Source organism: Acartia tonsa, chromosome 9, assembly GCF_053477335.1.
Source record: "Acartia tonsa isolate MP-2025a chromosome 9, ASM5347733v1, whole genome shotgun sequence".
NCBI classification, from domain to species: domain Eukaryota; kingdom Metazoa; phylum Arthropoda; class Copepoda; order Calanoida; family Acartiidae; genus Acartia; species Acartia tonsa.
In genome coordinates, this window is record NC_137268.1 from 35,937,851 (window position 1) to 35,954,381 (window position 16,531).

At 32.4% G+C, this 16,531-nt stretch overlaps 1 protein-coding gene across 1 annotated transcript in view; it reads left to right on the forward strand.

Moving 5' to 3' along the window:
• The window catches only part of LOC145327512 (roundabout homolog 1-like), a 100,320-nt gene that overhangs the window by 70,179 nt on the left and 13,610 nt on the right, over positions 1-16,531 (forward strand). The window contains exons 29-34 of the mRNA XM_080171058.1: positions 3,803-3,927; positions 4,726-4,790; positions 5,265-5,335; positions 11,048-11,127; positions 11,521-11,651; positions 13,210-13,306. Of these exons, the coding sequence (XP_080027184.1) occupies positions 3,803-3,927; positions 4,726-4,790; positions 5,265-5,335; positions 11,048-11,127; positions 11,521-11,651; positions 13,210-13,306 (569 nt within the window). The remainder of the gene's footprint in view (positions 1-3,802; positions 3,928-4,725; positions 4,791-5,264; positions 5,336-11,047; positions 11,128-11,520; positions 11,652-13,209; positions 13,307-16,531) is intronic.

Here is a 16,531-nt window from a genome sequence, read left to right on the forward strand (position 1 = left end):
GGGGTTGGGGGGGGGGGGGGGTAAAGTTTTTTTTTTGGAAATATAAGATTTTCATAAAAAAGAATTTTACCCCTTCCCCCCTTCTTAGGGATGCTATTGGCACCGCTAACAGTTAAAGAGGCGCCATAAGAACATACGAAAAATAGGGTGAGGGGGTAATTTGTCTTTCTATTCTTTCTTATTAAATCTTTTCTTAAAATATTTATCTATTTCCAAGGCCCAACTGCGAACACTTTGTTTGGTAGGATCACTAATTTTCTTCAGTGGGAAACTTATACCCCCCCCCCCCTCCTCTACATTACTAATTTACAAATTTTTGACTCTAGACCAAAATTTATCCTACATTGTAGACATAAGAGAGAAACTGGACATTTGACTGTAAATTACACTGGTACCCAAAGTTTTTAAAACCACGTTTTATCAAGATCTTTCGGAATTTTGATTGTTTAGTTCTATTTTATTATTGTTAAAACTTTTTAGCCAATAATTTTAATCCCGACATCATGGGATGTTATCGGTCCAGTGGTTGTTAAGAGGATTGTTCCTTTGTTTTTGTCTTCTTGCACAATTATTGAACAATGGTGCTAACAGAAAAAGTTAATTTTATTTCATAAAAAAAATAATTATTTTCTTTGTTTATATGAAGTGTGGGAGGGAGAGGATATTTGACTGTAAATTATAATGGTCCTCAAAGTTATTACAAGCGAAGCTTTTCTATAGTTAGGGTCCGTCCGTACGTCTGTCCGTACGTCTGTGACGGATAGCTTTTTTCGTTAATTTAGGCATGTTAGAATTGTCCTATCGATTTCAAACTTTGTATGGTGATTCCTGTAATAGTTAGGTACGATTTAGAAAGCGTAGCAACTCTATAATCACTACCGTCCATACGTCCATTTTAAACATGTTGATTTTTTTACTTTTTTAACAACAAATTTTTATGTGATCAAATTATCCGATTGATCTGATTTTTGGTATACTGATTCCTGGGACAACAAAATATTATATATATTATAAGCAAAGCAACTCTATAATCAAGTCATAAAAATGTAAGTATGTCCATAAACATTATCCTGACTCTATACAAGTGTTTATGTCCGTTTGTCCTACAGTTACAGAGCTTCGCTTTTATAGATGTTGTCATCCTTGTTATAGAGGGTTCTCTCATTTGTTGTCTTAGAAAGTTTAGTTACTTTTAATGTATCTTGATTGGGAAGTACAAACTAGCTGTTTAGCAATAGTTTTAATTTATAAAGAGGGGTTAATTTAATTCACCACCATTGGGTATGTGCATCATTTTTTCTCAAATTGCACTGTCTTAGCCTTAAATTTACCTGGTAATATTATTTTGAAAAATAATATAGTAAAAAGCCAAAAGCCAAAAGTTCAATCCTTAAATCACAGTGAATTGAAAAAAATAATCACACCTAGAAAAGTATACAGTCTTGCTCTCATTTTGTAAGGAAATTTTAATATACAGGATAAAATTGTTAATTTTTAAAAAAATATTATCAATGCTTTTGATAAACATAAATTAGCTTTTATACTATAGTTAACACACAATAAAGAAGCTAAACTTTGTTATAGGCAACGTTACTACCAGTATATTTTTTAAGAATCGTACCCAAGTCTGTAAAGTTATGTCAAGGTTCAGTGTTTAAAGATAATTGCAGATTTTCTTGGTTTTGTTTTGAAGATTTTTTTTGTGTTGATCATTCTATCGAAAAATATGTTATTTAAAAGAATTAATCTTTTAATACTAGCCCCAAAAGAAATGTACAATTGGCTAATATATAGTGGCATAACTTGGGCATTAAGGGCTTTTTTAAACTTTACCTAACCTAAAGCAAGAATTTAGAATCAATTTATATATATATTTATAACATAGTTGTTTTGTATATACACTCGTCTATAAGGTTTACTCAGGAATTATGGTATATGCATATTAATTATTTTGAGGTATTTTATGTCAGTCAACCCTTAGAATATATAATTACTGGCTTTGCCCCAAGAGGTAATTAAAAAAAATGAGTACCTCTGGTGCTGCAACCACAACATTTTAAATCAACTACATAAAAAAAATTAAGGGCGATTTTTTTTGTTAGGAGGGTGTTAAAAGCACCACAGGACCATTATGTATATTCCCTGAAGACTAGAATCCGATCGGTTCAGTGGTTACTAAGATCTTAGGGGACGGACAGACATAATTTTACTTTGTATTATAGATAAAGAAATAGTTATTTGTCACATCGTATTATAGACGGGTTTCCGCAAATATGAAAATGAGAAATTATTAGACGAAAGCCAGTTTCCCGATGAACCGAATGCCCAGTCTAATAAAATTGGTATTAATTATATGGTGTTTATTTTAATATTCGTGAAAAATAATTTGTAATACGATGCAACACATAAGTTTTCACTATGGCCAAGAACTGGTTCTAATCCAACGGATACTAATCGGTATCGCAGCCATACTAGAATAGTTATAATTTATTTGAATCCCTTATTTCCTGAATTTACTTACTTGTTTAACTATCGTAATTCTCTGACAAAGTTTTCAAATTTTAAAATTCTTCAAGAACTATCTTATTCTATCTTTCTCTCTCTCTCTCTCTCTCTCTCTCTCTCTCTCTCTCTCTCTCCCTCTCTCTCTCTCTCTCTCTCTCTCTCTCTCTCTCTCTCTCTCTCTCTCTCTCTCTCTCTCTCTCTCTCTCTCTCTCTCTCTCTCTCTCTCTCTCTCTCTCTCTCTTTCTTTCTATCTCTCTCTCTCTCTCTCTCTCTCTCTTTTCTATCTATTAAATTCGATGTGTACGCCCTTCAGTCACGAAGGGAATCGTTATTTTCTCGGCTCTTATAAAAGATAGAAGGCTGAAACCTTCAGGGAATAAATATTTAATATACTTCATATTTTCACCAAGTTTCATTAAGATTCGTCAATTAATTTGAGTGCTAGATTGATTCCTACAAGTTTAAGAAATAAAATAGACGAAAACCACCCTGAAAGCTGTAATATGTTTTTCTAAATTGGAAATATCAATTTGTCCACTAGTTCAGATAAACAAAACAAAAAACTTATCCTATTATATAAAGAAGTAAGGTTTTTTGTATGTAGCTAAATATTTTGATAACTACCAAATCGATTAGTTCTCGATTTTTTGGGTAGCTTTAAATATATCCTTGGATAGTTTTAGGCTATTCTTCTGTCCTTCTCTACTCATTTGAATTCAGAGCCCCTAGTTGTTAGGAATGCAGCAGGCAGTAAATTTTAACCATAACTTATAATTTAACCAATATATAATTATTATAGGAATGTTCATGGTACCTGGTTCGTATCCTTTGTGGGAACCTTCTCCATCCTGACTATTATATATCTACATATATTTATTATAGGAATGTTCATGGTACCTGGTTCGTATCCTTTGTTGGAACCTTCTCCATCCTGGCTATTATATATCTACATATATTTATTATAGGAATGTTCATGGTACCTGGTTCGTATCCTTTGTTGGAACCTTCTCCATCCTGACTATTATATATCTACATATATTTATTATAGGAATGTTTATGGTACCTGGTTCGTATCCTTTGTTGGAACCTTCTCCATCCTGACTATTATATATCTACATATATTTATTATAGGAATGTTCATGGCACCTGGTTCGTATCCTTTGTTGGAACCTTTTCTATCCTGACTATTATATTTCTACATATATTTATTATAGGAATGTTCATGGTACCTGGTTCGTATCCTTTGTTGGAACCTTCTCCATCCTGGCTATTATATATCTACATATATTTATTATAGGAATGTTCATGGTACCTGGTTCGTATCCTTTGTGGGAACCTTCTCCATCCTGACAATTATGGCAGCTGTATTCTTGGTCTACCTACAGAGAAGAAAAAGAAGAAAACCTTATTCTCAATATACTGGTAAGTGAAAAAATACTTATTTAAAAAAATTTCAGTGATCTTAAGGGATAAGATAATGGACGCAAAAATTGTGTATATTCCGAATTAAGATTAACATTATTGGTGGAAAAGTCTGTAGACAAAGACCAAATTACTGCAAAATTGTGTTAAAAATGATCCATGTGACGTCAAACAAATGAAGGATTATCCAACTCCTTTTTAGGGGTTTTCTTTCCCACTTCTCCTCTCATCTCCCTCATTTTTATGACGTCACATGGATCATTTTTGACACAATTTTGCAGCAATTTGGTCTTTGTCAAGTCTGTACACTGTAAATTTCAACCAACTAGGCAGGATCAAGTCCCTTAATCAAAGATTAACCTAAGAGAACCTGTCTATAATTTAAAGTATATTGCCTTCTCCCTGTCTGCAAATATTTGTCTCAAAAAAAAAACTTATTCTTAGTATACACGTTCCTGATGTTTTAGAGCCTTTTTTGGCCAAAGACTTTGGGCACCAGTATAATTTACAGTTGAATGTCCTTGCAATTAAGCATAACTGATTTATAATACTACTTGTTTCGCAGTCGTTATATTTTTTTCCAGTATGGCTTCGAAACCAATTAATATCCGTAGGATTAGAACCGGTTCTAAGATATACTGAAAAATCGTATTATAGACAATTTTCCTGCAAACAATAAAATTTGTTAGCCTTGACCTCCAGCCCCTTTGGGCTAACAAAAATGAAATTAATTCCCAATTTTCATATCCGCGGAAATATGTCTATAATACAATGCGATAAATACCTATTACAATTTAGAATGTAAGACAGAACCAGGACGACAAGAATGCACAGAAAACGAAACTATGTGGATTAATCCTAAGGTAAAAATATTTTTTTTTTTCATATCCAATAATATAAAAGTAACAGGTTTTTTGTCCATCATAATGTTGTCTGTTTGTTTGTTTGTCTGTACCTTTATCTGCTTGTCTTTGCCTTTGTCTGTCTGTCTGTCTGTTTGTTTGTTTATACCAGTGGCTATCTGTAACTAAACACCGCGCCAACAAAAAAATTTATCTGTCTGTCTTTGCCTTTGTCTGTCTGTCTGTCTGTTTGTTTGTTTATACCAGTGGCTATCTGTAACTAAACACCGCGCCAACAAAAAAATTTATCAATTTCCCTTATGTAAAAGTAACAGGAGGCTGTATGTGTGCGTGTATGTATTGAAGGATCTTGCTAACTGCTTATCTGATATGGTTCTCCTTTACAGTTAAGCTTCCTGTAGGTTAAAAGAAGGTTTATGAGGAAGGGTACCTTCGATAAGAGAAAAATTATTGTAAAACACTTATTTTTTTAAGGCGAATGTGTTATCAATGTATGGGAGCTACCATCACAATAAATCCAGAAGTTCACATCTATATATCAACAGGCGATTTAATTTATCAATCAAATTATCAAAAACAAGATGATAGATTGATGTACATACCCAATAATGATATACAAAAATACTCACTCTGTAGATTAAAATTGTTGGTTCAAAAGTTTAGACACTGATAGGTTTAACGTCTGAATTATGCCAAAAAAATGCTTTAAAGCTAGATGTATGTATATTTTATCTGAATGCCTTTTCAGCTTTAATCTATAATTCATATTAATATTCTAATATTCCTGAAAATAGATAATTTAGTTATTCCTAAGGCGATGAGGAATAATATTATAAGCACAGCAGCTATAAAACAAGTCCTAAAACTGTAAAACTTTTATATTAGCCCTTACAGATCGGGGGGTAGGGTGGGGGCTCTAACCCCCCCCCCTCTAGTTTTTTTTAATGTCATTTTTTTTGTAGGTACGATAGAGAGCTGCGACTTCATGACTTTTAATGTTTAGTAATTATACGTCGGCAAGAGTTGATTTTATAAGGATATCTGGTCTGTGTCGGTCGTGGTGTCCGGTCAAAGTCGGTTAGGTAGCACCAAAATTAGAAAAAAAAATTCTAAATAAATCTTAATTTCTACATTATTACTTGTGTATAAGTTAGAGACAAATGGTAGATAAATTTAAAATTATCCAAATCTTGATACACAAAATTACCCTTTTTCAAGATTAAATTATTCGTCAAAATGGTGTAAAATGATTAAGATTTAAACGCTTTAGAGAAAGTGTTTAAATAACTTAGGGGACTAGTTTAATTTACAGTCAACTCCCTCCCTGTCTAAATGTAAATTATTTGTGATGTGCTGAAAATGGATTGTCTATTTCTTCCCTAATTTCCAAAGTTGTACAGCAGATAACCCAATTATTGCAAACGCTATTTTCAGCTACTCCGGTCAAAGAGAAAAGCGATAAAATGTATAAACGATTTATACATTATACATTCAAAATTTTTTTTTGGACGTTTGAAGCTTTTTTAGCTAGTAGTAAATATTGATATAGGACGCGGAAGCTAGGTACACTTTCGGAAACTAAAATTCAGTACATCTTATTTGTACCTACTTATGATGTTCGTGTGATTATAGCAGGGAGGGAGGGAACATTCATAAAAAAAGATAAACTATAATTTATTGTTAGTTCCCAAAGTTTAATAAACATTATATCATATTTGTTGGTGTGCAAACAATGGGTACTTAATTTTAATTAAATCTTAATCAGTTAGTTTCAACTAACAGTGTCTAAACATATAACTTTAGCCTACAGAAGGGGTTATTTAGTTTATCATAATTTGAGGTATAAAACAATTTATCCGCAATTGTCTTATCCCTCAAGATCCCTGAATTATAAGTAACATATAAATATTACTACATATTTATAGATAGCCTGATATCTAGTTGCCGAATGTGTACGCAGTTTCCTGGGTGTTTCCTCATCCTCGCTCAATATTTACTACTAGCTACAAATCTTCAAACTTCCCTTAAAAAAATCAAAATTTGAATGTGTAAACGATTTATACAATATACATTATAAATTTGAATTTTTTAAATTTTGATTTTTTTTTTGAAGTTTGAAGCTTTTTTAGCTAGTAGTAAATATTGAGCTAGGATGAGGAAACACTCAGGAAACTGCGTACACATTCGGCAACTAGATATCAGGCTATCTATTTATATGGTTATCCATTATCAAATGGTGCTCGATCTCTTACACCAAAAACAATTCATTATCTATTAATTGCAAATGTCAAGGAACTTATATGTTATAAGACACTAAACAATACATTGATGTACATCCCCAATGATGTTAAATAAAATTACTCCTTCTGCAGATTAAAATTATATGTGAAAAAGTTTGCACTAACCAATTAAAATAAATACAAGTTTTAATCCAACGAATAAAGGAACGCTTTGATAAATATTTAGGTAACAGTATAATTTAAAGTACCATCATGACTTGATTTTCAACCTATCACCTTGTCGAAGATGAGCGGCTGCGCTACATGTTTTTAAAAGCGAAGCTTTTCCATAATTAGGGTCGGTCCGTCCGTCCGGAACGGATAACTTTTTCGTTAATTTAGACATGTTAGAATTGTCCTATCGATTTCAATCTTTGCATGGTGATTCCAGTAGTAGTTAGGTACGGGTATAAAGTGAAGCAACTGTACAATCGTGACCAGAATGTCCGTACTTTCATTTTAAACATGTTATTTTTTTTACTTTTTTAACAACAAATTTTTATGTGATCTAATCATCCGATTGATCTGATTTTTGGTATACTGGTTCCTAGAACAACAAAGTACAATATTATAAGGAAATCAACTCTATAATCATGTCCTAAAAATGTAAGTATGTCCTTAAACATTATCATGTATCAAGAAGTTTTTCAACAAATTTACTCACAATTTTGATTTGACTCTTATTCATCTATATTCTGATAATTCAGTTCTGACACTATACAAGTGTTAATGTCCATTTGGCCTACCGTTTTAGTGCTTCACTTTTATGAATGTTGTCATCCTTGTTTTATTAATATTCTTACGGCAATGGTAGAACAGTTATCACACATACTCTATTAACAACTACATATACTAACTTATCCATCTTACTTTATGTCAGAAGGTATGGGGGGTGCTACACAGAAAAAAAAAATATATTTTTGTGGAGAAGGGAGGAAGGGGACTCTAAACAATAATTTAAACTAATATCCGAAGTTTAATTAATACAAACTCTAAAAACGTAGGAACTTTTATCAAATCTTCATTTGTTTGGTCTAACCTCCAATATTTTTAATCCTCAGAAGGGTAAATTTGTTTATTATCATTGGGGTTGTACATCAATATATCATTGCTTATCCTGTGGTAAATAAAAGTAATACCTTATTATTTGTAACTTTGTAACCCCCCTCCTCCCCACTCCAACCCCTAATTCTCTTGGGGGTAGCAGTACAAAAAAAATAAAGATTAATAATATAATATCATTCCTTACCTATAATAGTTATTTCTCGCATCGTATTATAAACAGCTTTCCGCGGATATAAAATGTACAATTACAACATTTAAACCCGTTTATAGCCCCGAGATGTCGAAAGCACGGGCTAGTAAGTAACTAAATACAGTAGACCACCATAGATTATGGCTTTCTGTCGGGAAGGTGTCGTGTTCGAGTCTGGGTTACACTGCGGCATACGTTACAAATAGTACCTACTGCTGCGCATGACATCAATAATAAGAGTTGCGGGAATGACTTTGCCCAAAAACATGCGTAATGCATTAACATGCACAGTTAGGACTTTCAGACAAATGTCTTGCAAACAAAGGGTTGCTTGTCTATCGGGCAAATGGACGCTGTACACCGCAATTTTAAGACGCGAAGCATGTTTTAAGGTGAGAGGACAAAAACTAGAGGTCATCATCATAGATTATTCCAAGTAAAAGATAACTATTTTGTCTTAAACCTTTTCCTCAGTCCCAAAAAATGTTTGATATACCATAGAAGCCCCTAAGCCCTGCGGGTTGCCTTAACCTTTCAAGGGTCTAAATGCTTTGTATAATCTGATGTAATGACTGCTTTTATTAACCGGATAAAAAGTGGGAGGCAAAATGTTTTTTTTTCTGGTGAAATATCCCTTCCCTACCAACAATTACTTTTCATTTGTATCCACCCCAAGTTTAATTTCCCCAAAGATGCTAAATATGTTGGTGTTCTAACCCTACCACAAAAATTTTACTATCAAAGCTACTCTATTAGTTTTTATATCTGTCGGTTTGTCCGTCCGTCTGTCTGCAATGTAATGGTGTTATCCGATCTTTATTATTAATTCATCAACATATGAAAATAAATTTAAAGAAACAGGGCTCGGCAGCCGCGTATCCCTCTTTTTAGTAATTATTTTAAGGCTATCAAACGGATTTAAATTTGAGGCTTAGTTGCGGCTGACGTGCGGCTGGTAAGCCCTGTTAAAAAAGGAAAAACTAACACGGATTACCCTAATTTGCTTAACGGGATATGAAGAGCCAAATACATTTATATAAATTTGGATCTCCTGTCTTTGCAATATAGAACTATGTTAAAATGATTCGAACATTTTATTAATATTTTATTTACTTTTTGTTTTCTCTTTATATTTTTACTAGAAAATGCCCTTTAGTTTCTAGGGAGTTTCTATTCAGGTAGGTAAGGATGGTAAAATAGCCTAAAACGACCATGAGATTTAAATATAAAAATTAAAAAAGCTATATGAAGCTTCCTTTAAACAGAGAACTCAATCGGTTTAGAAGTTTTCGTAAAGCTACAGACAAAAAAATTACTACTTTAAACAGTTAGGGAGTTGAATCCATTTTTATAGAAGCAGAAATATAATCTATGATTATGGTTTGGACCCTCTAAAACTGTAATCTACCCTTCCACTTTCCCCTCTCTTGGTAAAGATATCTTCAACGCCGATACGATTTTTGAAATTTAAGATTCCACTTTTGCCTCTCTTGGTGAAGATATCTTCAACAAATATTTCAAGATTTTTGTTTTCAATTGTTCAATGTTGCGAAGTATCTCTAAAGGTTTATCGCATACAAAATATAGAAATTCGACACTGGACAATCTAATAAACAGAAATTTTCTTATTCGTCAGCTTTTAAATGTTGATTGATTTTCTTGGGGATACAAGCGGTTTCACAAACAGTGTCAAAACTTTTTCGCCAATATTTTAAATTTGATTTTAAATTTAATGAGGGGTGTACATAAATTAATCGGCCATTTTCTTATCCCTTAAGACCTCTGTAAAATTATTTTTAAAGTAGTGTTTAAAAAAATTAACCATTAATTTAAAGCTTTGTTTAAAAAGTTATTTACATCATATTGGTTATTTTATTCTTGATGTATTTTTAGATAAACATGAAAATTTATAAAATATTCATAGATCTAAAAAGCATTTTCTGGCATAATTTTGACATTGACGAATATTGGTGTTTTTTTGAATTATCAAAACTTTTTAATGTCCGTATGTTTGTCTGTCAGTTTTCTCGTATTCATTCGAATCCGGTGGATAAGAACCGGTTCTCATACATACAAAAAAACGATGTCTAGCATCGTATTATATCCAGCTTTCTACGAATATAAAAATGTACCATCATAACATGAAAACCAGTATTTTTAGCCCGTGCCTTCAGCACCTCGGGTTTAAAAAAACTGGTTTTAATCCTATAATTGTACATTCTTTATCCGCGGAAAGCTGTTTATAATAAGATGCGAGAAATAACTATGATTTTATTTAACCATGACTGTTTACTGAAATTGGACGAGAAATTTTATATACATCTCCAATGATGATAAACAAATTAACAAAATCTGTAGATTAAAATTTTCAGTTTGGAACCAACCAATCACAATTCAATGGAAGAACCCAAAGTTTTTAGACAACGTTTAAAAAGACGTGGTAACAAAAACAACTTGGGTACCTTTGTTATTTACAATTTAATGTCCCCCCCCCCCCCTCCCATGGAAGGTATATAACTATTTTAGAGGAGGGTACTAGCACCCTCCCAAGAGAAATAGCATCTAGAAAAAGTGAATCCCTCCTATATTTTATCACTTTTTCTTTAAATTAAAATTGTATAAGGGGGTCGACTTCCATCCTCCTCTCCCCCTCCACCAAAAGTACCTCTAGAGGCCTCTAGGGGCTCAAACGCAATTGGTTGATAAACCGAACGAATTATTAGTGGAGAATACCCCCCTGAATATGCTGAAGTAACTCAAATTGGAGGAAATACTACAACTAACCCACCTGGCAGTAATAGAGGTAAGAAAATAGTTATATTAACAATGTTTGTACAATGTACATGCATGAGTAGCGAAGCAATAACAACCTTTACTGACCAATCTCTTAGGAGATTTTATATCATACTAGTACACAAAATTCCTTTTTAAAAAATACCTTTTAAATCTTAATTGGCTGGTACAAAATAGCACTATTCAATATTGTCACTATTCGTACCTTTAATACATGCATTGGTTATATTAGAAATTTTTTTGAGAGCTTTTCTATAATTAAGGTTGATTCGTGCATTCGTAACAGAAAAACCTTATCATTAATTTAAGAGGTTATATTTGTTTTAAAAAAAAACTAAAACTAAAACTATGTTATTGTACTATTTTTATGAATTAATGATTGTGTTAACAATTTTCTATATAGGAACAGCAAACAGTACTCCGATAGCCTCTAGTAAAAGTGGAAGTAAACAGACGGTCAACTCGACCTTTGGTCAGCCAGCTGCCTGCTATGCCTCTACAGATCTTATGGAAAGAGCGTTCACACAAAATAATGTAAGTGTTTCATATATCTATTAAAAATACTAATGACAACGACACTTGAAGCCTGTAGGGGTACTTGAGAAAAAATGGTGTAGAAGAAAATTCGACAGTCCATATAATTTTATAGTTTTAACAAGACAAAAATTTAGGTGGGTAGAAATTTTTCTGGGGAGATTTTTCCTAAGACCTATTCACAGTGAAGGAGAACTATATAGGTTCAGCGGTCAGCAAGATCCTTCGCTATACACAGAAATTCTTTTACTGAACTATATTAAGACGTATATTTGATAATAAAAAGTAGAATAAATCCACCCCAAATTTTTTAACATGTGGAAATTTCCTGTTTAAATTGTCCAAGCAAAAAATGATAATCAACTTTAACCCTTAACGGTCGGGGCGAGGGGGGGGGGAGGAGAGTTGAAGCGAAAATTGACTTTGACTCACTTTAGGTCGGAAATTCATTATTAAACAGGGTACTTGCACAAAAAATATTAGCCCTCTAGCTCTAATAGGAACTGAGATAATAGGGGGGGGGGGGGGGGAGCAAGGGGCCCGACTGTTAAATGTTAATTAACTAAAAATAATTATAAAATCTATCAAATACAATTATATATTGAAATATGACATTTAATTACCAATAACATATCAGGATCTTTCAATATAAAAATATAAAAAAATTGATTCCTATAAATTCTTATTGACGTAAATTCAAATGAAATATGAATATGAAAAATAATTTATTTTGGATATTTGATATTTCATAAAAAGAAACATTCTTCAGTGACTTTAGATTTATAAAAGTGGAACAGGGAGGGAAGGACATTGACCAATAAATTACACTGGTACCCAAAGTTTTATAACTGCAGATTCTTATTTGAATATTTGTATTTAATTATGAATTGGTTGGTTAAAAACTTGTAGGATAATTATGTTTATCATACTTGAGTATGTACATCAATTTATCATTCATTACATTATTCAATAACGAATGAGTGAACGTGTTTATAAAACTTTGGGTACCTTTATAATAAAAAAATGTATAAGTATTAATGTATAATCCAGACAACAATCTGGCCCAAGTGGTTAAGACCCTTTTCGTCTGCCAGCAAATCGCTTTAAGTTCTTCTGCAGGGACTGTGTGTATTTTCGACTCTATTATCTAATTGCATAGACCTTTTATAAAATCGGGACAGTATCCCACCCTGTGGACAGTGTTACATATGGCTCATGTCTCCTCTATTATTTCACTTTAATATTATAATATACTAGGGTTTCCGCCGGCTACTTTTTGGGCCGAATACCGGATATCCAGCTGATTAAATATGATGCCGGATATCCGGTATCCGACCGGCTTACTGGCTTACATTTAATATCCGGCAAATTACCGGACATCCGGCTGGATGACCTGATATCCGGTATTATAAATTAGCTGGATATCCGGATAATTTCAATATCCGGTATCCGGCCGGATATTGAAAATGGCCGAATATCCGGCAAAACCAGATTTCCGGCCCAACCCTATAATTAACTGTAAAAAAACCTCCATCCCTATCTTATTTTTATCTTCTAGGTCCACGAGGATAAATCTAGCAGTACAGATGACCAGGGGGGAGGCTACAGCCCTGAAACTAATTCTGGATCCATTTCTTCACACGGCAAAAAATCAGGTAAGATAAATCAGCCAAATTAATCAAGGGATCTTCAGGGATAAGACAATGGATGATAAATTGTTGAATTACCTCCTAGTTGGTTTAACAATATTTTTAAAAAGTTCCCAAAGTATATAAGCCAACTAATGTGTTAATGTGGTGTTATAGCATTGGGTACCAGTATAATTTCCAGTCCCCCCTTATCCTTAGCGAATGTTTTATCAAAACAATTACCATATCCCTATTTAAATGTTTCCAGCCAAGCAAAAGAAAAAATATTATTATTAGAAATGGATATATTATTACTTGGACGTTGCACCAGAATTTCAAACTCTAATGAAGTGACACTCGCAGCTGGCTAAAATAACGATACCCCCCATCGACCCTCTTTACCCCATCCCCTCCCAGTATGAACGCGTAGATCAATAATTGAGGTCCATTTTGGCAACCTTAAGGGACGACGAATTTTTTCCTATCAATATATCCACTTATTGATATATCCATTTTATTTTTGTGGAAACATATTTTTATTTTGAAATGAGCATACTGGGTTAAAAATGTTTGATATCAATTAACATGCCACCCTCCCCTTGTAAATATCTAAATAAATTGTTTACTCATGGGGTATACTAATTGTGGATATAGATTCTATGTACTAAGGAAACGAATGCATGTTAGTTGAGATATCACAAACGACTGGGCCGAGCAATTTAAAATTTTCAGGGACGTTTAAAATTGTTCCAGGGAAGGTTTTAGGCTATTAACCCTATTATTCATTCTTTTACATCAAAACAACGTGTAGTTTTTAAAGCTCTTACATTTTTATAAATTAAAATTTTTGACATTTTAACTAAACTTATTTATAGGTTTAAATGTATATTTTGTGAATTCTCTATCCAAACCATAACATCTAAATAATACTTAACTTTTACTAGGCAAATTAGATTTTTAAATGACACAACCCAATCTTTCCCGATTTTGTATAATTTTTTGAGGAACACGACTCCAGTGACGTCATATTTTTCTTTCCCGAAAAAGGGAAGGGGGGAAGAAAAAAAGAGATGGGAGAAAAGGGGGTTTTCCCCATCTCTTTTGAAGAGATTTTCTTCCCTCCTTCCCTTTTTCGGGAAAGAAAAATATAACGTCACTGAAGTCGTGTTCCTCAAAAAATTATACAAAATCGGGAAAGATTGGGTTGTGTCTTTATAAATTATTCTATTTTGCTAATTTTTGTTAAGGAAAAAAGGTCCCTGTTACTTTATGGGGTTTAACATCGGGGTTTTAAATTATTAATGAGTCCCCGGTTCCATCCCCCCAATATAAATTGCGGATGTGCAATCACAACCGTGAGGAGCATATATTTCCACTAGGAAGGGAGGGGACATTGAACTGTGGATTACTTTGGTCCTTGAATTAAAAACATGTGCTTGAAAACTTTGGGTACTTTTATTAAAAGCTGATTGGTTGGTTAAGCCAAAAATAATTAAAATACCTTATACTTTTTGATTTTTAATTTGGTTAAGCTAAATATCCTTCAACAAAATGGTTATATGCTTCCCTTAAACCTACAGAAAGCTTCACTGATAAGGAGCACTATATCAGTTCAGCGGTTACCGACCAACAAAGAGAAAGCTAAAAGTGTCATGTGTGACATCATAAAAATCCATCTCCTTTTTAGGGGTGTTCTTTCCCTGTTCTCCTCTCATCCTTCCTTTAAAGACGTATTTTTATGACGTCACACATGACACTTTGAGCTTTCTCCCAACGAACATTATGTTGTTTTATTGTTAGATTGGTGCAATGTCGTATTTACGGCAATGCTAAAACACCCGAATTGACAACACTTTATCAAAGTAATCATTAACCAGTTTTTGCAATATTAGTATAGGAGGGTGGGGATACAACCTTACAAGATCGAAATATGTCCTTCAGTAGCTCAGGATCTGTAGGAATAAGACAATGGACGATACATTGAACAACACAAAGTACACCAAAATTTGTGATAATCTACAGCTTCTAAAATTACAATTATTGGTAGAAAATATAGAACACTACTTATTTGTACAACCCTATAATGATTTAGCCGCAAATTCAAAGTTTTGGGACCAGTAAAATCTAATGTCTAAGTCTAACCACACTGGTAAAAAGCAAGTATATAAAGAGACTATTAACATATTTCTTATTGCTAATGGTATTGTCATAAAATAGGCTACTATTAAACTTAAAAACAAGGATGAAATATTTATAAAAGCGAACCTTTAAAATTTTGAATGTATGAACTTTAATTATGCAACCTTTACTAAAGCATCAAAAGTCTTTTTAAAATAGCTCAAAACTAAACATTAAATTATGAATTCATTAAAGATTGAAATATTATTTCAAACATTAAGTAATTCATAACTTAAAATATAAAAGTACAAATCAAATTATAGAGTAGCCTCACTTTAAAACAGCATTAAGAAAGTCATAATGCAGTATTTTAGGTTTTCAAAAAAAATGTGCTAAATATAATTAATTTTCACTTAAACCGCACATTCAAAGTGATAAAATAAATTGTTTTGTTAACAAAATATTGAGAAATATAACATTTTTAATACAATGTTTGATACGATAAAATTATCTTCTAGGGGCAATATATCCCAGGAGGTTTAAGTTACCCTCCCCAAAATAGCTATAAACCTTCTCATCTTAATATATTTTTTTATTCGGTCTGTAATTACTTGGATGTTACACCAGATTTTCATGTACTCCCAGCAGGCTAAAATAACGATACCCTTCATACACCACTTTACCCCATTCCTTGCCCTCTTACTGAACGAACTGACCAATAAATGAGGTTTATATTTTTTTTATTAGTATTCGGATCAGAGATTAAACGATTAGAATCATTAAATATTTGATATGTAATCTTCTTTGTTTTATAAAAAAAATAACTTGTTGTACTACTTCATACAAAGATAATATTTTCCATTAAAAATCTAACTATTTTTAAATGTTTGATATTTAAAAATTGTTCATTTAATCAAAAAGTTTAGAACTGAATAATAGAATAAAAAAGAAAGCTACACGAAAAGGTTATTTGATTCATTTTTATCAGAGACAGAGGGTATATTTGACTGTGAATATTTCATGTTATCCTGTTTGTTGACTTTAAAATTTAGGTTACTTTAATTTAATCTTAATGACCAAACTATTTAATGAATAAATTTCAATATATAAAGGGGTTATTCTTGAAGCAGTTAG